Source organism: Panicum virgatum, chromosome 5K, assembly GCF_016808335.1.
Source record: "Panicum virgatum strain AP13 chromosome 5K, P.virgatum_v5, whole genome shotgun sequence".
Lineage (NCBI taxonomy): Eukaryota > Viridiplantae > Streptophyta > Magnoliopsida > Poales > Poaceae > Panicum > Panicum virgatum.
The window spans coordinates 16,378,381-16,402,357 of NC_053140.1; the positions used below are offsets into that span (position 1 = coordinate 16,378,381).

At 46.4% G+C, this 23,977-nt stretch overlaps 1 protein-coding gene and 1 long non-coding RNA gene across 2 annotated transcripts; one reads left to right on the forward strand and one right to left on the reverse strand.

Annotated features, from left to right (window-relative positions):
- Window positions 1-7,202: 7,202 nt before the first annotated feature.
- LOC120710566 lies at window positions 7,203-11,036 on the reverse strand. The gene is made up of 3 exons (XR_005689935.1): window positions 10,552-11,036; window positions 9,688-9,831; window positions 7,203-9,108 (listed from the first exon to the last, which is right to left on the reverse strand). It is a non-coding gene; the product is annotated as an uncharacterized LOC120710566 (long non-coding RNA).
- A 7,674-nt stretch (window positions 11,037-18,710) lies between these two features.
- Window positions 18,711-22,052, forward strand: LOC120706655 (beta-xylosidase/alpha-L-arabinofuranosidase 1-like). The gene is made up of 3 exons (XM_039991342.1): window positions 18,711-20,501; window positions 20,617-21,030; window positions 21,125-22,052. The coding sequence occupies exons 1-3, from the start codon at window positions 19,031-19,033 to the stop codon at window positions 21,754-21,756; spliced, it is 2,517 nt and encodes an 838-aa protein (XP_039847276.1). The 5' UTR covers window positions 18,711-19,030; the 3' UTR covers window positions 21,757-22,052.
- The last annotated feature ends 1,925 nt before the right edge of the window (window positions 22,053-23,977 follow it).

A 23,977-nucleotide genomic window follows, 5' to 3' on the forward strand; every position in this document is an offset into this window, starting at 1 on the left:
ATATACACAGTTATGTTTCAATTATTTTGCATTATTATACATGCCTATAAATTTCGAGAGATAAAAAGTTATGATTAAAGACGCAGAAATTTTTTCCTAATCCTTGTATCTTCTTTTCTCTTTGCTGATCCCCAAACTCACATTTGAGGTAAAGAATATGATTTCACAACATTTTTCACACCACTAGTGCGGTGGTCCGTAGGATCGCGTCGAGCTGATCTTACAAACAATGTTGTCGTTTTCCAAACATGCATACACGTAAATGCCCAATTACACAATATCGGTAAGCTGAGCTCCATATACAATTCACTGCCTAACTAGCTACACGCAATAATTAACTCGACTACACTGACCTAGTATAAAAGTTTCCATCTCAGGAAAGAAATCAATCGTATAATAAAATATATAGTGGGAAAAGATTTAAATCGTGTGCGCGATAAAATACTCCAATAAAAAGGTGTGCAATCAAATTGCAGTATATAACGGCAAATTGGTAAATGCTAAAGAGCCTTTTAACCTGCCAATCAGCCATCTCATTGCAGGCAGGGTATGATTTAAAAGTGTCCAGATGAGCTGTTCATGCCTCGTGCTCCAAACAAAATCCAATGTTGTTTGATTAGCATGTCTCCGGTAGTAATGCAATGCCCACTAGAAGCAACAAAAGATAAAATATAAAAACCACGGCGATCAGCTTGTGCTGGACTCCATTAATTTGTTTTCTTATTCTATCATGGATATAAAAAGTATCTCCTATGTGGCAAGTTAGATATCAGTTTTAAACTGGTTTGTACTGTGTCGTACTATCTTAAAAAGTGATCTCAGTGCATATATGCTGTCACTTTATAGCCGCAAGCAGGTTTGCATACGTCAATTATTGGCGAAGTTTATTTTTGACTTGATCATGTAGGGCAGTTCAGAGGATTGATTCAGCATTACTTGATCACCTTTTCAGTGAAGTGAAACAACTTGTGCAGTACCACTTCAGTAATAATCGATCAGTTTGGTTACATTTTAGCGAAATTTAGCATTGAAGACCAAAATTGTAGTGATGACTACCATCTGAATTTTTCAGAATCGAGTTTGGCTTCTGGCTGGAACACACACGTTGTTGCGTTGAATTCTAGCTAGGTACACGTCCAAGGCAGTTTTATGGCATTGATTTGCCTTCAAAATTGTGAAGACTTGTACCCAGATGGGGTTGATGACATAGAGCCGCACAAGTCCTCTTAGGTTACAATAATTTTTCCTTCTAATTCCTGTGTTATGTCGGTTTTCGTAATGGGAACGGGCGACCTCGATTCAAAAATAAATTGCTGTGTTAGAGTAACTCTAATAGATTCGCCAGCTGCTCGCCCGCTGCTGGCGCTAAAGCGGACGCCATGATGGCAGGACCCGCCGCTCTTGAATGTAAAGAGGGCCGCTCAGCCAATAGCGGCACGGGCATCATATCGTCACCGGCCGCAGCGGGCGTTTCACGAAACGCCCGTATGCTTCTCTCTCTTCATTTCTCTCTTATCCACGTAGACATAACCCGGCTAGTAGCACATCATAATACTTGCTCTTATGAATCATGCAAGCTGAACGTTTTTCCCAAATAAATGTTGCTACAAAAATTATTATATATAGTAAATTAAAGTATCTGCAACTGATCAATGTGTGAACAAAACAAATAACGCTGAACTGTGGTCTACATCATTGCAATGCAGTGATGATTTCAAACTTATCCAAACATCGTCTTTCAAAAAAAAAAATCTAAGAAACATGCCCAGACTGGCACCTCTTTGTCAATGCAGTACATGTACTCCTACAACCAAAACTGAGCTCGCTCTATAGGACAACACAAGCAGCACTCCATCTGACCTCTGAGTCTGAGGCCGGCTCTGACAACGACACAAGTAAGCATCCCATTTGCGCTACAGGCGCAGAGATAGATGAACCTGCGCAGCAGGAGGGGGCGCCCAGCATCTCCGGACGACTCCGCGCAAGATCTTCGGAAAGCGCATATCTTATCTGCAACCTGCGTCGCCTCAAAAAAAGGTCCGAGACAACGAAGCCTCCATGAGGCCCTGCTGCAGCTGCTGCACTGCATTATTGTGGGGGCAGAGCTCAGAATCTTGAGAGATCATGCGCGGCATGTAGGCCGTGAAGCACGCAGGACCATGCATGTGTCTCGCTCAGTCCTCATCTCAGTGTGCGCTTCTGCGCACGCTTTTGCCACTCTAAGCAAAGCACGCTGCGCTGAACGCTGCACTAGCTACTAGGCCCTCGAACTGGACCACGGACGAGCTAGCGAGGGACTTTGACATTCGCGTGGCAGCGTAAAAGGAGATCGATTGGCGGCTTTGCGCGCGTGTTTTCAGTACATTCTTGACTCTTGTCCGGAATTGAATCTGACCAGGGGTTCTTAGAGCGTCTTCGGATCATTTTTGGCAAATATTGTATTTTTGCGGTATTCTACTGTACTTTACCGATAGAAATACTATATTCACGTACAACGCCAACATGCCCTACTATCTATGTTTTTAGAGAGTCATAACTTATTTCTCCTGATCCTAAATCACAATAGCTACCTAAATTCAGCAGACTATGGATAGTTTAATTTTTTGGAGGGCGGCATTAATGTCTAAATTTTTAGTGCTATAAAATGAGATACATGTCACGGATGGAAGGATGGATGGATATTTGGATTGATATCTTAACCACTATTACTTATATATGAAATATGTCAAGTCATATGGTTAGTGTTGTGCTCTATAGTTTGACATATTTATCATTTTTTTAAAATATCATTTCGATAGATTTCGATCATTATTGATGTCTTTGATCATATATTTTCTTTTCCAAAGTCGCTTCGATGCCGTTTTCATTTCCGATAATATCATATTATTTTCATCTTTTGATAATATTGTATCGGTTTTATTTCCAATGGAAAAAATATAAAAATGAAAGTGAAAAACTTTAACCGATCATTTCCGACCATGTTCATCCCTAGATTTACATCATTGCATTTTATGAAGATCTAATGATCTAAGCTAATCTAAAGAGTCCGAGTCCATATCGAGTACGACTAATAAATATATAACTCGGAATTAAAATTGAAAAGTAGAACATGACCAAACCGTCCATGCCGAATACAATTAGTAAGTATCTAAATTCAGAATTAAAAAAAAAGATAAGAAAGTGGTTGACGGGAAAGTCCATATCCAATACAATTAATAAATAGCAAAATTCAAGTTTATAAAAAATAAGAAAATTAGAACTTGAGAAAAGAGTTGCAATTAGTAAATAGCTAAATTCGAAATTAAATCATTTGAGCAATTGATAAAAGTGTCCATATCGAATATGATTAATAAGTAGCTAAATTTAAAAATTATAAAGTCGAAAAGAATAATAGTTTTTTTTGTATAGAGATTAAGAAGCAAATTAGAAAGGAAAATAGCTTTTGGTAAAGTTCCAAAAAAATATGAAAAGAATTAGGGTTCATTTGTTGGGGACTTCTCCAATAGTTGTTTTGTAAAGTTACACCAAATAGATAAAAATAAAACAGCCTCACCCAAGAAGTCCAAATGTAATCCTGGAACGGCAACAATAGAGAGGAGAAAAAAAATAGCTTCACAGGGTTCTCCTTCACCCTTAAGTTCTATGGTATTCTCAGAATTACCACATTACCGCTAAGAAGTTTTGATAAAAAAAATAATTTTTTAGTTCCACAAAAAATATGATTTCAGTATTGAAGTTAAAATAATGTAATTTAGAAGGAGATGAGGTCCAACCAAACATGTCATCAGTGTGGAATTTGAGTGTGTTAACAACCCTGAGAAATCTAGAATAATGATGCAAAAGCAGAATTGAATAGCATTAACATATGGAAACAATTATTTATAAAAGAAAATAGAGAGAAAAGTTAACATGAGTCAGATTCTGAGATAATGATGACGGCCATAGAGGATGGTGAGCATAAAGGAGAGGATTGTACCTTAGCAATAGTAAATCGTGGTACGTGATGGAGAAAGATGCAACAGTTCACTAGTAGAAATAGTAACTTTAATGATGTTTGGCGCGTGATGTTTTGAAACTTCGCCATTTAACATAACATATCTATGAGGAAAATTCACAAGTTCGCCATAGGTCCTTAGCGGCAGCCCTGAGACACTACACAATCGTGACAAAAGTAAAACATGTGTCACAGAGCATCGCATATCGTCACAAAAATGGGTGTGCCATCCACGCCTCCTATCTGTGATGACAGCGACTTGTCGTAGAACCGGTGGGCTACACGCAGTGGCAAATCTAGGATTTGAGGTTAGGGTGGTCCAATAGAATAATATTTTTAAATATTTAGTAATAGGTCAATTTAATGTGATAAAGATGTTATTTTCTCACTTTTCACCATCTCAATTCAAATATCAATTGCTCTATACAGATTATATCCGAAAGATAATGAATGAACAATCTTTTGGTTATGTAAATGTGTTACCTTCTAGAATTTCTCTATGCAAATTTAATTTGATGTTTTCTCTTTAATAGGCAATGCATACTGGACTAGTTTTGTCAGTTCCGAAAATGGGTGGCTCCTAATCTACTCGACTGTGTGTTGTCGTGCGTCCGATTGGATATGGCCTAGCACACAATGATAGAGGTTTATACTGGTTCCGGCTTGAATATGCCCTACATCCAGTTGGTGGGATGCTGCTTGTATTGCTGGAGCCTAGGTGCTAAAGAGAGAGATAGAGATGGAAAGTTACAGCTGAGTGAGATAAACTAGAGTGCTCGAGTGTGGAGAGTGTAAGAATCCCCTTACAATAGAAGCTAACTTGTTGCTAAAGAAAAGATATATTGCAGTCTTTTTTGGTTGAGGCTTCCTAATTTTTGAGTCGGGGGGGGGGGGGGGGGGGCGTCCTTGTCGGTCGGGGTGTACAGGTGGCGCCCGACCGGGTCCTTCATAATTGGTGCTTGTCCTTGTTCGTCGTTCCTCATCAGTCGGAGCAGTTTTCCCGCGGGTGGGTACAACATGGCGGTCACCCGAGGGGTGCCTTGTCCCCTCACCCTGGTGAGGGCATGTCCGTAGTATGGCTATGATGATATCGCGCTGGTGGCGTTTAGCTAATGGCTTCCTGCCCCGTCCACTCGTAAGGACAGACATGTAGAATAGTCTTCACTATTATGTGTTACGGGCACTGTAACCCGCTTGGGTGGAGTGGCATGTATGTAAGATGGTCTTGACCAGGGGGTCTGCGCGTCGTCCATCCCACGTGGGTATGTCAGTGTGTGGCGTTGTGTGAAGTGGACCAAGGCTGGGGAGACCTTTGGTCAAGTATGCGCGTGTTGGGGAGTGCCCCCTCTCGAAGGTGTGAACAACCGAAGGTATAATCAGGATTGAAACCATTTCTAACATGTTGGGCATTCCCTTTTTCGTTTTGCAAGCGCACAAAACAGGAGGAAGCCAGTGACCTTCGAAATGCAAGGCAACCGAAGGTCCAGGAACCTCCTCAAACTCAAGGCCGCGAAGGTTTGGAAGACACTACCATTACTCGCGAGCCCAAGGGAAGCGTGCCGGATCTTCGGATAGCCGACGCACAACGTCAAGATCAGAATTTCGGGCGAGAAGTGCAAGGATGGAGCCCGAAGGTCACCATCGAAGGTTAACTAAAGTCATAAAACATGTGATCCGAGTAGGAGTGAGCAAATCGGACTGTCTCACTGATAGAAATTACCAAAAACCCCTGTTGTAATCATTTAACCTCCGAAAAACACGGAGGGGCATTCTTGGAATGTTGTAAAAAATTAGGGGGGTATAAATAGCCCCCTACCCAGACATTGTACGGGGTTGGATATTAGTGAATTATAGTGCAATTTCGGTTGTGCATTCGATTCCATTGTATCCTCCACTTTGTTTTACTGTTGTTCCCATCTCACTGTTTGGCGATCGTGCCAAAGATCCCAATAAATGCGCCCACCCGTGTTATTAGCTCGAAAACCAACCTACGATGACTCCACCAAAGAAGAAAACCACCAACCCGGACACCTCAAACCCCGAAGGTGCCAATCTTCATGATGTCCTAGTGGGATAGACTTCAACCACTGAACCAACTCTCGCTCAGCTAGCTGAACAGGAGAAGCGTGCCCAAGCTCAGCGCGTCCTCCAAGCAAAAAAAAGCAGCAGCTGCTACAGAAGTAGCAACAGTCGCAGCGGCAGCAACAGTCGCAGCGCCAATAGCAGAAGCAACAGCACTGATAGTACAAAACACCCTTCCTCAAAGCGAAGACGATCAACGTGACCAGGCCCTCCATGATGAGCTCACCCTTGAGCTTCGGGCACTCGAGAGAAAGAAAACCCATCTCGCCGCTCAACTCGCCACCAGAAAAGAGAGCAGCTGACCAAGCCCAAAAATTGGCAGACGCCAAACGCAAAGTTGCAGAAATGCAGCCTGGAATCTAGAAACTGCAAGAAGCAGTCAGGGAATGTGCATAGACTTCACTGATCTAAACAAAGCCTGTCCAAAGGACGATTTCTCTTTGCCAAGAATTGACAAATTTGTTGACGATACAACTAACAGTCAACTGATGTCACTCCTAGACTGCTTCTCTGGATACCATCAGATCTGGATGAAGAGGGAAGACGAAGAAAAAACAAATTTCACAACCCCATTTGGAACTTACTGCTTCGTAAGAATGCCCGAAGGTTTAAAAAATGCCGGACAGTCATTCTCAAGAATGTCATCAATAGTCCTGGGCTCTCAGTTCAGGAGAAATGTGTTGGCTTACGTTGATGACATAGTTGTAACAATCACTGAAAGAAAAAACCATGTGGCAGATCTAGCAGAAATCTTCGCCAACCTTCGGCAAGCAAATCTCAGTTTGAACCCAGAAAAATGCATCTTTGGGGTAGACAAGGGCAAAGTCCTGGGATGTTTAGTATCAACAAAAGGCAAAACCATACGCCATGTTTAGTTTCCAAAAAAAATCTATAGAACCCGTCACATCGAATTTTTAGACACATGCATGGAGTACTAAATGTAGTTGAAAAAAAATAACTAATGACACAGTCTAACTGATTAGCACGAGACGAATATTTTAAGCCTAATTAGTCTACAATTAGACATTAATTGCCAAATAACAACGAAAGTGCTACAGCGTCAAAATCCAAAAAAATTCGCAAACTAAACAAGGCTGAATTAGACACATGCATGGAACTCAACGAATCTCCCAAACTGTTCATCCATAGTGGATTTGTTGCTACTTCTCGGGAATCGTAGTAGCATTGAGCCATTGAATAGTAGAAATCATGTGGTGTTGTCTCTCATCCAATTTTCTCTTCAGACTTCTTCTCAGGAACTTTTTTCTGGGGGGTTGTCCTCAGATTCCTCCTCATCTTCACTCTCTTTTGCCTGTATTTCCTTCTTTATCCTGACTCCATCAGTTGAATATGGCGGGCCTCGAGTGGAATTACATCCCCTCATGGTCGCCGCTTTTGTCATTTCACAAGGAGAATTTTTGAGTTGGTCTAGGAATTCTCTCGTTTCAGTTAAAGGTATGGATGTAGCAAATTAAATTATTTGAGCTTCTATCATTTTACTAAAACTCAATTGGTTTTTTACGAGAATGAGCGACTCCACCGCCTGCCTCCAGGCTCCCCTCGCGCGGGCCTTCCCTTGGGCGCCGGCGCCGGCGCCCAGCAGGCGGCGGCGGCGGCGGCGGCCCATGGCGGTGCCGAAGCCGATGGCCGTGCACATCTTCTCCATCTCTTCTTTGATGTCCTTCTTCTCTCTTTTCTCCATAAAGATCCAGTTGCTCCATCAGTCTTCCTGCTTGCTTCGAGCAACCTCCTGGTTGATAGATCCGGGGTTGTGGACCCTGGATCTGTCCCCTCATGGCTGCTGCTGCACCAAACGTGCCATGTAGTTCGAACGGGCACTTCGTTGGTGCCATTGGCGGGGATGCCGGCCGGTGCTGCTGCGACGCCGTCTCTTGTGCGCGCATCACAACGGGGCTTCTGGCGACGCGCCGCTCCTGCTGTGGGGAGCCGTGCAGCGGTGAGCGGGCATGGCTCTGCTCCCCCTTCATCAGATTCCATTCGGGTGGAGATCCAGTTTCGGCCCAGCGGTCGGCGCAACAGCAGATGGAAACAGTTTCAGCTCTCGAGCCGGTCGCCAACTTGAGTCTGCGAGTGGGCATTTGGCTGGTAGCGAGTAGCAGAGAGCAAGGTAACTTCATCGGTGGTCGACAACTCGACATTCTTGTGCTGCCATGCAGACTTGGCTCTGAGAGTACAGGGAGAAATCTCAGTTGGCGTTGTGTCGGCCGGCAATGGTGCTGCTTGTTACAAGGCTTTCCTCATTAGAGGCTATGTCGATGTGCTATCCTACTGTTTCCAGGTCCGTAAAAAGTTGGGTCATACGGAAAACCATTCGAGGTAATCCTTGACCAGCATAATGCAGACGTCGGCATTGGTGACATCATTTGGTGCCATTCCTTTCCTGGAGGCAATGTCAATATATCCTTCTACCCATGCGCCAGATAGAGGTTTATGTAAGAGGACAAGCAACAAACCATCCGGACATCAAGCTTCTAAGCAAGCGAGGGATGTGCTGGATTGGTACGCGTAAATATACATTGCAAGATTGAAGCGGGAATGAAGAAGAAGTTTCAAGTTTAATTTTCTAGGTTTCTTTCTTTGTCTTATAGCTTCTTTTTCTTGTATTTGTGAAATCCCTCGTTTGAGGTATAGAGTCTAAAAACTCTTGTAACTATTTTGACTGTAGTCATTCACATAAGAATGATCAAGGCCGGAATTTTTTTCATAATTAAAAAAATGTAGAAGAGAGATTTCATCTTTGAATCTATGCTTTTCCACAATTTTATCAGTGGTATGGAACTTTTGACTGATATTTACAATAATTTTTATTTGACCTAGCATAAGATCATTAATGGAAGGTTGATTGCTGAAATTATTGCCATTATTGAAATCGTTACCTCCCTAGGGACGATCGAAGGTGAGATTTGGCCTTGAGTTCCACCCTTGGCTGCTGTAGTTGTTCGGGCAGAATCTATTGTTGTTGTTAGGACAATCACTTCCTGAGTGGCATGAATCACATTGTTCATCCATTGCTGTAGTGTTAGCGGAAAAGAAGTTAGCCGTCCATAAGTTAGTAGTCCCTACAGAGCTTGGTTGTCATCACAAAAATCATTCTTGCGGGTTACAGCACTTAAAGAAATTCTTTCTTGTGGGATATATTTTTCTTCTTTTTTTATACTTGAGACAAGAATACAAGAAAGGCAACGTATCTAGTGCAAACCAAGGACCTCGTGCAAACCCGTGCAAACCTACTAAACAAAGTTTCAAAAAATTCTGAAAAAAATCATGAATGTGCTTCTCAACTTACCTCATCTATATATAAAATTTCATGGTCAAATTCGTATTACTCTAGAAGTTACAAAAAAGATAAATTTTCTGACAACAATAATGGTTCAAATGCATCTCAAATTTGTCTTTTTTGTAACTTCTAGAGTAAGACGAATTTGACCATGAAATTTTATATATAGATGATGTAATCTGAGAAGCACATTCATGATTTTTTTCAGAATTTTTTGAAACTTTGTTTAGTAGGTTTGCACGGGTTTGCACGAAGTTCTTGGTTTGCACTAGATTACAAGAAAACTGGGAGACAGGAAGAACTCGAGAGCAACCTGGTGCAGCTCTGTTGGAGAGGAGCCTTGCCTTGACTTATATAGAGGGGAGTTAAGCCTGGGCCCTGGGTCGTCCAAACCCCAGACCAGGGGTTCGGCCCACGCCCGCCCTCTCTTCACTCCTCCTTGGCCCACCTTTCAATGCTGAAGCAATATGATCCATGCAAAGGTCAGGAGACTTGAAAGGGTGCGGAAATTGGCCAGTATTTAATAAAGCACAAAGGACCATATACATTTATTCATAAGATTCCAAGAATTCAAAGTCTCAAGATTCTGCCTAAAAAGTTTTTTGTGAATATGTCTCAATTTATTTTAATTAAGGAATCAGAAGGAAATGTAAAAGAGTTGGGAAAATTCAAATATGCTGAGGTAAGAACAATTTTGAAAGAAAAATGAGAATTTCATTTCAACAAGTAAAACGCCAGCTTATGTGAATTTTAAGACTAGATTCAAACCATCTGAATTCAAAATGCATTTCCAAAGAGAAAGAGCACGTCCAACCACCCAATAATTATCATCTACAATCGAGCAGGGGAACTATGCAGTCCTGTATTTTCGCCAGATTCTATTTTAGGTAAGTAGATCACCAGAAGTGGTTTCATGATCTTAGGACCTGTTCTTAATTAATTATGAATTAAAGAAGGCATAGCATAATTAGTAAAAAAAACAGCCAGTTTAGCGGCTGGTGCATTCATAGTAGTTTTTTTCACCCAGAATGTAAGGTAAGGAAAGGCAAACAACACTGAAACGATAATTTTAGGAGTTCTACTTATTTTCTTATGATGAGTTTTTTTAGGACACTTTTCGTATGAGTTTCGCCAGAGAAAAGAATGCATAAGTTCTGGCATGAAAGGGAGTAATTACCTTCTACTGTTTTTCTTCTTGCTGTCGCAGGAACAGATAGAGGAAGAGGAAAGGAACAGGGCGTCTGGCTGTGCTGCAGCGTTGGGGAAGATCACCAAAAGCACCGTGCTGGACGAAGGCGACCAAGGTAGCAGCTTCAGCGCGGATTAGGTAAAATCTGGCTAGCAGGCCTCTACAGACATCCAAACAAACCCGATCTACATTAGCTAAGCCGGGCTGCACCCTTACCCACCCATCCAATCAGGCCCATAGCTGCTTGCTTGGATTTTCTCGGTGTGGGGAAGAGAAGAAGGGAGGCGTGCTGGCTTCACCGTGCAAGGCAGAGCAGAGTTCAGCAGAGCAGAGCAGAGCAGGAGAATTGAGGAGCAGAACAACGAGCATGTGCGGGTAGAAGAAGGATGGGGAGTCGATAAGAGCAAGTATTATGATCAACGAGGAGCTAGTAAGATGTTACGTGGAGAAGAGAAAAAACAGGAGAGGGTAGAGCGAACATGTTACGTGGAGGAGAGAAAAAGCAGGAGAGTGTAGAGCGAACGACTCGTCAGACGCCGGCAGAAAGCGGACGAAGAGCACTGCACCGCAACACTTCTTGATTGTCGCTATCCGTAATCCATGTTGGGCCATGCTGTGTGCTGCATTAAAAGCTATGTTCGTGATAGACTTCATTTGGCTAGTAGCGAGCGCAACCATTAGAGCAAATTTAATAATCACACCCACTCGCCGGCGTCTCATGCGGTGATGTGGCATGCGATGTTGGTGGGCCCGCTAACATTTAATGGCAAGCAGGAATCTTGGCCAATAGCAAGCGCTACAGCGTGGTTTGATAGGTTCATCTCTTTGTTTCTCACTAGCTTCTCGCCCATTACTCATTAAGCTTGCTCTTAGCCCTCCTCTCAAACGGGCTAGGAATGCGTCTGTTGAGTGCTTGCGCCGCGCGCTCTTTAGGACTGGCCTTAACCGAGGCATGTAGGTGTGCGCACACGAGTATTGGCGGAGCGGGCGGTGCTCACACACCGGCGGCCGCGCGTGGGTGCATATTACACTAAATTGGTCTGAACCTTTAGTTTCTGGGCACCTGTTTAGGAAAAAAAATAAAAATTACTGGCCTACAAAAGGTTCAGACTAGCCATATAGGACTTTTGCATATTTTGAGACAGGCTCAAAACAACAGTTTGATCAAGTTTTAACCAAGTTTTTGAATATCTTAAATATATTTTCACACATCCAGTGGCAGATCTAGAAATTTTGTAGAGCTCATCGCAACGAATTCGGACCAACAGCAAGTCTAAGGGCACTCGTAAGCCTACCCGGCAGCAGTGTCTTACAAAAGTGTAAGGAATAGGAGAGTCTAGTAGTCTGCACTCCGCAACGTGCTTTGTGCTTTTATCCTTAAGTCTACTCAAGCTATTCTTTTTACCCGTCTTAACCGAGCTTGCACGTGCATGTGGATTTCCGCTGGCGGAGCCCGGGCGGTGCCCAAGGTCGCCGGACCCTAGGTCCGCCCATGCAAGTACATAAGTTCATAGATTCCTTGCAACTTCGTATTGGGAAAAATGATATGCGTAAACAAAAAATAATTGAAACAGTACCTCAAAACTGCAACCTTGATAGATTTCAGGGTTTATTGATTCGCTTCGCTTGACAGGTGCAGCGGCGTGGGGGGCTTTGGTTCCTGTACCAGGGGGGGCAGCCTTAGGATTTGCAAGAGCCGACATGGGATGAAAGGAAGGAGGAGAAACAGAGGGCGGCATGGGCACTGCCGGATATTGGGCCGAGCCCCCGAGCAACTCACCTACACATGGGTGGGGGTGTGGCTCCGGCACCCGGATCTGCCGGGCGGATGGCGGGGTTGCAGGTGGACAGCGGCTTCGTTGCAGGCGGCGGCCCGCCCCGAGCTAGCAGACGGCGGCGGGGTTGCAGGCGGCGGATGGCCTCGAGCAATCAGACGGCGACGACCCCGAGTGAGTAGGCGGCGGCGGTCTGGGAGAGGCGGGTGGTAGGGTCGGCGCGCAGCCGCGGCCGAGAGCAGGCGGCAGCGATGGCTAGGGTAGCATGCGCGTGAGGGTGGAGAGGGGCTGGGGATAAGGTTGTAGGGGGGGATAGAAGAAAATAATGATTCAGGGTTCGGGGTGTGTAACTGATGGCAAACTTGGGTAATTTTGGCCGAACTCCAAGTCAATATCCATATGAGGGGGTTTTGGAGTTGGAAAAGAGGTGCTCCACCGGCTCCATGAAAAATGAACTACGAGCTCCCCCCGCTCCAGGAGTTGGTTAGCTCTAGAGTTGGGGTGTTTAGCTCCCGTTTTCGAGCTCTAGCGTGGAGCTGAGCTCTGAGCCTTGCCAAACACCCCCTTAGCAAATCAAATGGTTTTGATTTGGAATTTGATCATGTTAGGTTTTGAAAGTTGTTCAACCACACAATCTAAGTCGTTTGACGTCCTTGTTTGCTATATTTCCGTCAATTTCACATATTTTCCTTATTTTTTTTATTTTTCTTAGAAATAAAATACTAATTAAAGTTGATTTATTGAACTTGTTTCTTTAAGAAAACTTGTTCCACTAGTAAAATGATTATTATTTGACAAGGGTAACATGAATTTGGCATACCTATCATGTTTTCTTGATTAAACCTTTTTATTAGTATTTATTGAAAAGTTTGCTCAAGCATTCCATAAATTGTCTTACGGTCATCCAAAAGATTTCTTTAATTAATATTTCTCTTAGGAGGTACATTAAAAAGTTTATATAATTACTTATTGCCATTTTATGTTCATAAATGAATGGTTAACAATCAAGATTGAGAATGAAAATGACATGATCATGGGTTAATGATTGTAAGAAACACCTGCGGTGTTACGTACAAATTAGAAATCCAATTTGGATCCCACTGCTAGGGGAAAACTCATATCGGCCAGCCACATCATTTCTAATAGTACTCCCTCCATTCCAAATTATAAGACATTCCAAGAATCTTGGAGAGTTAAAGCAATCTCAAGTTTGACCAAGATTATAGAGAGAAATATAAAGATTTATGATATCAAAATTGATGTACTATGAAAATATAACTAATAAAGAATCTAATAGTACTTAGTTTATATAATAAATGTCATTATTCTATTATATAAATTTGGTCAAACATAAAAAACTTTGACTCTCCAAGATTGTTGGAATGTCTTATAATTTGGAACGGAGGGGGTAGCAAACTGAGCATAGCTCAGCTGGTAAGGTTTCGTACGGTGAAACTTGTCCACGGGGATTCAAGTCATTGACTCGGGGAATTTTTCTGAACTTAACCGGCGATATTTTTTAATGATATCGAGACGCCAGTGGTGACTTTGCCAATCTCGAGGATCTGCTGGCTCAATATCTCGGAGGTGCATGCTCATAGGCGTGAGTGTGCGTGTGTTTGTGAACGTCTGCGTCTGTATTGTGTTTCAAAAAAACAGTTCTAATAATACAAGCAAACCAAACATGTTCACCAACAGCCAAGCATGAGCCTTCAATTCTTCATGTGAATTAGCAGCATAACAGAATTTTGAACTTTGAAGTGGAAGCAGAAATGGAGTAGATGGCAGCGCAGGCAGTATAAACCATGAACATCATTGACGCAGTGCTAATTTTCTTGATATACTCCGCTGCTCATGGTTAGACACACAGCTCGTGCACCCATTATATATTGACTATATATATACTCAAAACCGAAGCGCGCGCTGGAGATCTTGTACGTATCTCGCGCGCCGCATGCCCTCTGCATCGGGAACGCTTGGCATGCGGTGGCATGTGGCGGCGCAACCGAGCCGAACCTCCCTCCTGCCAAGCCCTCCAGCAAACCTGACCTCGCACGCGTCGTATCCACCGGCCAGAAACGTACCCAGCCAAATCGTTGGCGTACTGCCCCTCCGGACGAGGCTCCCAACAAGTCGAGGGCAAAGAGTTAGCAGGAAGGGTAGGTGAGCCCGGTACACTACTGGAAAAATGACTTCTAGTACCGGGCAGCAACCCACCATTAGTATCGGATAGCTGACCGGTACCAGTTGGCCGATACTAAATGCCAGGAGCTGCCCGGTACAAAAAGGCTGTTTAGTGCCGATCAGTGGTACCGACCGGTACTAAATTACGAGCACCTCGGCAGGTTTCAATTCCTTTTTTCTATTTTTTTTCTTTTCTCACACAATCACAAAATCACAACCACATGAATTGCAATCACATATTTCACAGATTTCACAAGTCTTGTACAATCACAATTACAAGTATTGCACAATCAAAATGGACTCAAGAAACAAGTCTTGCAATCACAATCAAGAAACAAGTTTTTGCAATCACAATCCAGAAACAATCACAAGCACAATCACGCCCGTTGGGGAAGCACCGGCTGAGGGTGAGAGGGGCCTGTGGGAGCGACGTCCATCGGGGGAGCGCCGACCGGAGGGGTAGTGACGGCCGGATCCACACAGAACTTGAGGGCGGGCGGCATCTCGGCGCGCAGCGCGTCGGCCTTCTTGTGGTGGGCCACCACGAAGCCCATGAACGCTGCGGAGTCCATCTACGTGCAGAGCGCCCGCTGGACCTCGGCGAGCCCGGCCTCCTCCGCGTCGGCGGGGCCGCGAGCCGCGCCCTTGTCGGAGGCGGCGAAGAGCGAGCTGAGGAGGCCGCGCACCCCGCACCGCGCCGGGTGGCCGCGCCCCTGCGCCGGGGAGGCCGCGCGCCCCGCACCGCGCCGGGAGGCCGCGCGATCTGCTGCGTCGATTTGTGCTAAGAGAAGAGAGAGAAGCTAAGTGAGAAGAGAGATATGGATGGAGTGCGGTGGACAGATGAATAAAAAGATGGGCAGGCGGCGGACGACGGAGAGGGTAGTACCGGCTGGTGCTCCAGCCGGTAATAACGCGCCATATTTAGTACCGGCTGGAGCCACCAGTCGATACTAAATTTCTTCGCAGCAGTTTAGTATCGGCTGGTGGTTCCAGCCGATACTAAATTGTCACTAGCTGTCGGTGACAGATGTCAGAGCTTGTTGATGGCGGACTTTAGTACCGGCTGGAGCCACCAGCCGGTACTAATAGACTCCCAGAACCACTGTTTCTTTGACCCGGTACTAAATTTACACGTTAGTACCAGGCAAAGCCGTGACGGGTACTAACGGCCGCGGACGAATGTGCATTTTTTCAGTAGTGGCAGGATGGAAGCGCCATGCCGTGTGCCGTACTGCCGTGGCGGAGGGCTCGGACCCGGGGTCTATCATACGCACATGGATCCTCGTCCGTGTCAGCACGCGCTCCGAAATTAAATGTCGGGTCCCAGCAACAGAGGCCACCATGCATGGTAGTACCTCCAGGGTTCACCTTACCGACGGTAAAGCGATTTTCGCCAACTAGCGGTATCGGTAAACCGGCGGTAAATCGCCGAAAACCGCTAGAAACCGCTCGAAATGACAATTCAAATTCAAAAAACCGGTAACCGTTGTTTACCGACCGGTAATCGATGTTTACCGACCGGTAACCGTCGTTTTTAACCGGTAAACACCGTATGACTTTGGAAAATTAAAAATTTTGGCAGCATTTCACCGTAATTTTGTAAATATCATTACTGATGGTATATATCAAATAATTATATAACATTTACACATACATAGAATAGAAGTTCATATCCATAAAAATAGAAATTCACATCCATAGTCCATATAGATCATCACAACAATAGTCCATGCAAATCATCACAACCATAGTCCTCACAAACCATCATCGTCAATATATATAATACATAGTAGTGGTTTCCAGTCCAAATGAACAAATGAACAAATGAAAATATATGTACATATTTGAAATATGAACACACATATATACATATAGCTAAAATGAACAAATTAACATCCAACTACCATGAACAAATGGATCCATATAGCTAACATGAACACATGTTTTTGAATATAGCTACACAACAAACATCTAAAAATCAATGTAAAATCAAGAAATACTCACAATGCAGTGGTTTCCGGTCCAAACGCGCCGATTTCCGCTCGGAAAACGCCGAATACCGCTCGGGATTAGAGGATACCGCTCGGGATTACCGGTCCGAAAGTTTTTTTATTTTTTTGAGTGCCCAAACAGTCAAATATTTGAACATGTTCTATATTAAAATGATGTATGTCATCTCTACTTTCTTACCATATTTTTTCCTTTTTTATTTTAAATATTTTTGAAAATGTTAAATTTAGGCGAAATTTTTCGAAATTTACCGCCGGTATGGGTTGCCGCTTAGTAGCGGTATCGATAAAAATCGGCGGTAACCGGCGGTTACCGATCGGTAAGGAAAACACTGAGTACCTCTGGATGGGGGCTCTGGCTGGCTGGCTGGCTCACATGTGGCGACTCGATCCGAGCTCTGCCACTTGCATTGCACCGGGCGTCAGTTATGGCGCCCCTGCTCTGCGGACGCTGGACGCCGGAGTACTACACGTCCGGGCCAGGTTCTGTGCGCCCGCTGACGGCGGTCGGGCATTCGGGCAATGGCGCAACGCAACAGCAATACAAAATCGTGTTTTCGCGCAACGCAACGGATCGCCCTGCTCCAAAGTCTTGGGCCTTGTACGACGCATCATCGCATGCCACGGCGTGTGGCGTTAGGTAACCCGGGCAACAATTGAGTAACAATTCCTGCAAACCCCGTCTCGCACATGGCGTGCCTTACCCGACAGAGGCGCGCTCGGCGCCGGACAAGGGACAGCCCAAGTAAAAAGGCAAGATGCGTCGGCAGGAATACAGCTAGTAGCTTTGGCTTGTGGTGGCGGAGTAACGAACCAGTGCGCACCCGTGATTACTTGCACATGTTTGCCAGATTTTAGGAACTGTTGATACCAAAATTTATTAGTAATTTTATTTATAGCCAATAGATCCATGTCAATGAGGGACATATGCCAGATTAGCCAGGACTTTGTAAAAGGAAATTAGAGGGCGCGCGTATACCTTAACATTTCTTTTTTTTATAGTTTTCTTGTTCAGCAAGTTTGTGATGGTTAACTAGTTTGTGATGGTTAACTAGTTTGTGATGGTTAACTGGATGGTTATAACCAATTAGGAATATCTTTTGTTTATAATATATATATATATATATAAATATAGACAACCAGCGCTTGTAAAATATCTTTCGATCCATACATCAACGCTATTTTCTTCTTGGCTTAACGCCAGCTTCAGCAAGCAATGCTACATCATCTCAATCTCCGGATTGCTTGTAAACTTCGTCCTACCAGCAGGTGTTCTAGATTTTAATTACCGGCGCATCGCTGTAATACTGTCTAGTTTACCAATCACAGTTATTATGGTCTTGTTTAGATCTATATCGGCTTATATATATTGAATCTGTTGCTTAGCTGGTAGCAAAAGATTGATTTCATTAATAAAAGCATCATATCAGTTCTCATTAGCTGATAGTTTCTTGTCTTGACCCTATTTAAGCTTTTATTGCACTTGTATTTTGTCACAAGTAGATCCATCGGCATGTGGCTTTTAATCTATCACCCTACTGCCATCGCTGTCTCGATTAGATTGATCCGATTGGTGATGGCGGAAGATTAATTGTTATCGGCTTGTCGGTTCTTTACTATAAGTAAATATATATTCAGGAATTGCTCTACCCTCATCGGAGCACTGGCCGATAGCTTGTGTTTCATTGTCAGCTGATAGGCAACTGGTGCTAGGATCATATCGGTCTAATTGGCCGATCGACTCAAATTTTTTAAAAAAATATCTTCAGCTTGTTAGTTGAATGGTCAAACTAATCGGCACACCTCGAATTTTAAGAAATTAAGGAGCTACACCGTAGTAAACAGATCTCTCAGGCCCATATGTGTGCGTGAGGAATCATCATCCGATCGATTTTTTTTTGCGTCAACGGAATAAAAGTTCATTTTCTTTTTTGTTCAATTCAACAAACTGGAATAGAATATCGAAGAGCCGAAATCGCCAGTTTACCACTATGTACGAGTGCGACGAGGAGTCAAGCAACCATTAGCTTCGTGCATTTGGTAGCAAGGCCTAATAAGCTAGCAGCTATCCATGGACACATATACATGGCACGACCAAACTCGGGCACGCATCGTACGATCAGAGAGGTCTGATCTGCATGGGGCGCCAGACACTGTTCGGCGCCCAAGGATCGTATCCCATCATCATCGCTGGCGGAACGTGAAAGCCTTAATGCCCTACCTGCACCGTTCACACAGCTCGTCCCGGCGAAGCAAAGACAAGACAATCCAATCCTGGAGCACGCCATGCGGTTCATCCTTCTCATAAGTCATAAACAACCGCACTGAATTTCAAGGATTCCATCCCGCTGGTCCAATTTCTATTTCCTTTCCCACCGAGCTTCCTCACTCGCTGCGTGCCCGTGTCGGCGCTGATCGAGAGTGCCAGCCAGCGTCCTATATACACCGCCTCATGGATCTGTTCACCCTTCGTCCAGCCCGAGCCACCGGGAGCAGAGGATGCCTCTTGCCGCCATGGCATCGGCATCCTCGTTCCCCTCCCGGTGCCACCCCGCCCTGGCGGTGGCGGCCGCTCTCCTGTGCGCCATTACAGGCGCCGTCTCTTCCGCGGCCGCCGCCGGCGGCAATGGCGCTGCCGGCGGGCGCGGGCCCATCGCCACCGCCGGGAAGAACTACACCAGGGTGTGCGACCCGGCGCGGTTCGCGGCGCTGGGCCTCGACGCGTCGCGGTTCCGGTACTGCGACGCGTCGCTGCCGTACGCCGCCCGGGTGCGCGACCTCGTCGGGCGGATGACGCTGGAGGAGAAGGTGCGCAACCTCGGGGACCAGGCGGAGGGCGCACCCCGCGTCGGCCTGCCGCCCTACCGGTGGTGGGGGGAGGCCCTGCACGGCGTCTCCGACGTTGGCCCGGGGGGCACCTGGTTCGGCGACGTCGTGCCGGGCGCCACCAGCTTCCCGCTCGTTATCAACGCCGCCGCGGCGCTCAACGAGTCGCTGTGGCGCGCCGTCGGCGGCGCGGTGTCCACGGAGATCAGGGCCATGTACAACCTCGGCCACGCCGAGCTCACCTACTGGAGCCCCAACATCAACGTGGTGCGCGACCCGCGGTGGGGCCGCGCCAGCGAGACCCCCGGTGAGGACCCCTTCCTCGTCGGCCGCTACGCCGTCAACTTCGTGCGCGGGATGCAGGACGTCGGCGCCGGCGCCGCCGCCGCCGCCGCCGCGGACCCGTTCGCGCGGCCCATCAAGGTGTCCAGCTGCTGCAAGCACTTCGCGGCCTACGACGTGGACGCGTGGTTCAAGGCCGACCGCCTCACCTTCGACGCGCAGGTGCAGGAGCGCGACATGGTCGAGACCTTCGAGCGCCCCTTCGAGATGTGCATCCGCGACGGCGACGCCAGCTGCGTCATGTGCTCCTACAACCGCGTCAACGGCATCCCGGCGTGCGCCGACGCGCGCCTCCTGACGGAGACCGTCCGCGAGCAGTGGCAGCTGCACGGGTACATCGTCTCCGACTGCGACTCGGTGCGCGTCATGGTGCGCGACGCCCGGTGGCTCAACTACACCGGCGTCGAGGCCACCGCCGCCGCCATGAAGGCCGGGCTCGACCTCGACTGCGGCATGTTCTGGGAGGGCGCCCGGGACTTCTTCACCACCTACGGCGTCGACGCCGTGCGGCAGGGGAAGATCAAGGAGGCCGACGTCGACAACGCGCTCACCAACGTCTACCTCACCCTCATGCGGCTCGGCTTCTTCGACGGCTTGCCGGAGTTCGAGTCCCTCGGCGCCGGCGACGTCTGCAGCAAGGCCCACAAGGAGCTGGCTGCCGACGCCGCCAGGCAGGGGATGGTCCTCCTCAAGAACGACGCCCGCCGCCTCCCATTGGACCCCACCAAGATTAAATCCGTGTCGTTGGTTGGCCTGTTGGAGCACATCAATGCCACGGACGTCATGCTCGGAGACTACCGAGGTAAATTTCCGCGGAACTGACAGTGGTGTTTTTTCTTTACTGTTCCCTATATCTGACAGACAAATAGGCTAAATTTACTGTCGTCTAAGATTCTTGGTTTTCACATGGAGCACAGGTAAGCCTTGCAGAGTTGTGACGCCGTACAACGCCATAAGGAAGATGGTGAACGCCACGTACGTGCACGCCTGCGACAACGGGGCGTGCGACACGGCGGAAGGGATGGGCGGAGCAGCCAGGACGGCGAGGATCGCCGACGCGACCATCGTCATCGCCGGCCTGAACATGAGCGTGGAGAGGGAGAGCAACGACAGGGAGGATCTCCTCCTGCCGTGGAACCAGACCGGCTGGATCAATGCCGTCGCCGAGGCCTCCCCGTACCCGATCGTCCTGGTGATCATGTCGGCCGGCGGCGTCGACGTCTCCTTCGCGCAGAACAACCCCAAGATTGGAGCCATCGTCTGGGCCGGGTACCCCGGCGAGGAAGGCGGCACGGCCATCGCCGACGTCCTCTTCGGCAAACATAATCCAGGTGCATACTAATTGCTTGCTTTACAAATAGCGCAAGCACATCGTCTTATTAAACAACTTCATTCATTCTTGGATGATCACCACAAATTAAACAGGGGGGAGGCTGCCGCTGACCTGGTTCAAGAACGAGTACGTGAGCCAGATCCCGATGACGTCCATGGCGCTGCGTCCCGACGCGGCGCGCGGCTACCCCGGCCGGACCTACAAGTTCTACGACGGCCCGGCGGTGCTCTACCCGTTCGGCCACGGCCTCAGCTACACCAACTTCAGCTACGCGTCGTCGGCCACCACCGGCTCCACGGTCACCATCCCGGTCGGCGCGTGGGAGCACTGCAGGACGCTCACCTACAAGTCCGGCGCGGCGCCGTCCCCGCCGCCAGCGTGCCCGGCGCTCGACGCCGCCAGCCAGAGGTGCGGCGAGGCCGTGAGCTTCGCCGTCACGGTGCGCAACACCGGCGGCGTCGGTGGCGGCCACGTGGTGCCGGTGTACACCGCGCCGCCGGCCGAGGTGGGCGACGCGCCGCGGAAGCAGCTGGTGGCGTTCCGGAGGGTGTTCGTGCCCGCCGGCGCCGCCGTCGAGGTGCCCTTCGCGCTCAGCGTGTGCAGGGACTTCGCCATCGTCGAGGAGACGGCGTACACCGTCGTGCCGTCGGGCGCCAGCGCCGTCATCGTCGGGGACGACGCACTGGCGCTGTCGTTCGCCGTCACGATCAACTTGGCAGTGTAGACGATTGATTGGGGGTTATTTTTACTGAGGGTAATAAGTAACGGTTAAAACCCAAAACATTAAATGTAGCGAGCCAAAAAGTGGAAGCAAGTGTAATTACTTTACACAGCGCTATACAAAAGCAGAAGCAGATCGATCCATTAATCGATTGCATTATTGACATTATTTGGAGCGAGGAAGCAAAGTGGGTGCGTAACATTTACTTTTTCTCGCGGCAGCATGACATGTAACATTCCACATTCGAAAGTGGTTGATTTCACTTCTCTCCTTATGGACTTATGGTAATTGGTAAACTTGTCACGTTTGGCATGGACAACTTTTGTGCAGTGTGGTCATGTGAACTTTTACACTGCGCAAGTACGTGACGTCGATCATGAATAATTTGGCCTCAACCGCAAATGCTGCCAAAGCTTAGGTACCCTGCCAAACTTTTACATCTCAATTCTCCAGTCTCCACTGGTAGTCGGGTCCTACTCCAGTAGTAAAAGTGTACTGCCCACCCTACCCTGTCACTTCATCGTTTTGAAATTATTTAATTTCGACAGTATGCATGTTTGATAAAAAAATGACGTAAAACACCATATAACTGAAAATTTTAATGTGAACAGTATAATGCAAACGGTATAATGATACATAGAGATTTCTTTTGACAAAACTAGTTACGTTACGTAATTCTAAGGTCACAAATCTACGTATTTTCACATGTACCGGTGATCAAAATTTTTAAAAAATTCATGTAAAAGAATCCTCTCGAAAAAATTAAAAGGTTGACCACATGCATCCATGGATCTATTGTCAAAACAAAACTTTTGAAAGGGAGTGCCTAGCTAGCAACCAACCTTTTTTTTATCTTGCTCTCCGTTGAGTTTTTCATCTAATAAAAGTATGGCATACCTATGGTTAGTTTCCTAGTCAGAAAAAGTGAGCGAAAACTTTATAATGAAGTTGGCGTACCTGAACAATTTTAATGATGATAAGTTTTGATGCATTGCACATTTTTGACGATGTTAAAATTTGATGCATTGCATGTTTTTTTAACATAATGCATTGAGCATCCAAGTGGAAGTTGCTTAACACAGCATATACAAAATGGTGTCCGATTCTAATCCCTGGGATCAAAACGTTTCTGACACAATAAGTTTGGTCACATTGAATATCTAATAAGAATGAATATGTCCATTACCACCTGAAACAATCTGAGAAATCTAAACATTTATTATTTGAAATTGTTGATAGTTGAAGACAACGAAATAAATGAACACACGTGAATGGAGAATTTCTCCATCAAATTGATATAAAATGAAGGGGAAAAAAGAGGACGTGGGCAAATGAGAAATAAGAACTGCCCAGAAGTAAAAGTTCTGTTCGCCTAAACGGTCGTTTAGCCCGTTTACACACCATTTAAACACTACATAGTGGTACACTGTTTCCGTTTAATCTGTTGTTTGGACTGTTTAAATAGCCATTTTCCCTTTTAAACGCATGTTTTACCCGAATAATGGGCTAAACGGCAGGTGCCCCACACTAAACATATGTTGATTAGAAAGCCAATGCCCACAAATGAAAAGGAACAGAGCCATAAGCTGGGGCCCATCTGAGTTTGTCGCGGTTTTTGTATTTTTATATTTTTTATTTTCGTTTTTTACAAAAATATATTTTCGACTTGGAAATTTACAGAAATATACCCCGGCCGCCCCGCTGCCGGGCGGTCGGGACCTGACCGCCCGGCAGCCAGGCGGCAGGGGCTTATCCGCAAAAAAAAGACGACAAAAAATTGTAGACAGGTCCCTGGGGACCGGTCGCCCGGCAGCTGGGCGGCCGGCCCCCCAGGCCGCCCGGCTGCGGGGCGGCCGGCCCCCCACCCCTATATAAGGTGTTGGCTGCCCCTCACCCCCTCATTTGCCTTACTACAAATTCAGAAAAAAAGAAAAGAGAGGGAGGGAGGGAGAGGAGGGGTGAGGGAGAGGCAAAGCGGCGAAACCCTGTCGGATTTTCAAGCCGGCGACTTTAGGTAACTAAAATTTTCTACATTTTATAAATAGATTATGTTGTAATTATTTTTTTGAAACAGTATATTAACAATCAGTTCAATTATTGTTAGGAGTGTGTAACATCCCAGTTTTCATCACGATTAACGTGGAGTGTTGAAATATATAATGCAAACTTCTAGAAGGTTCTATAAAAATAAGGATAAACTATGGCATAATTTTGTTCACCATGA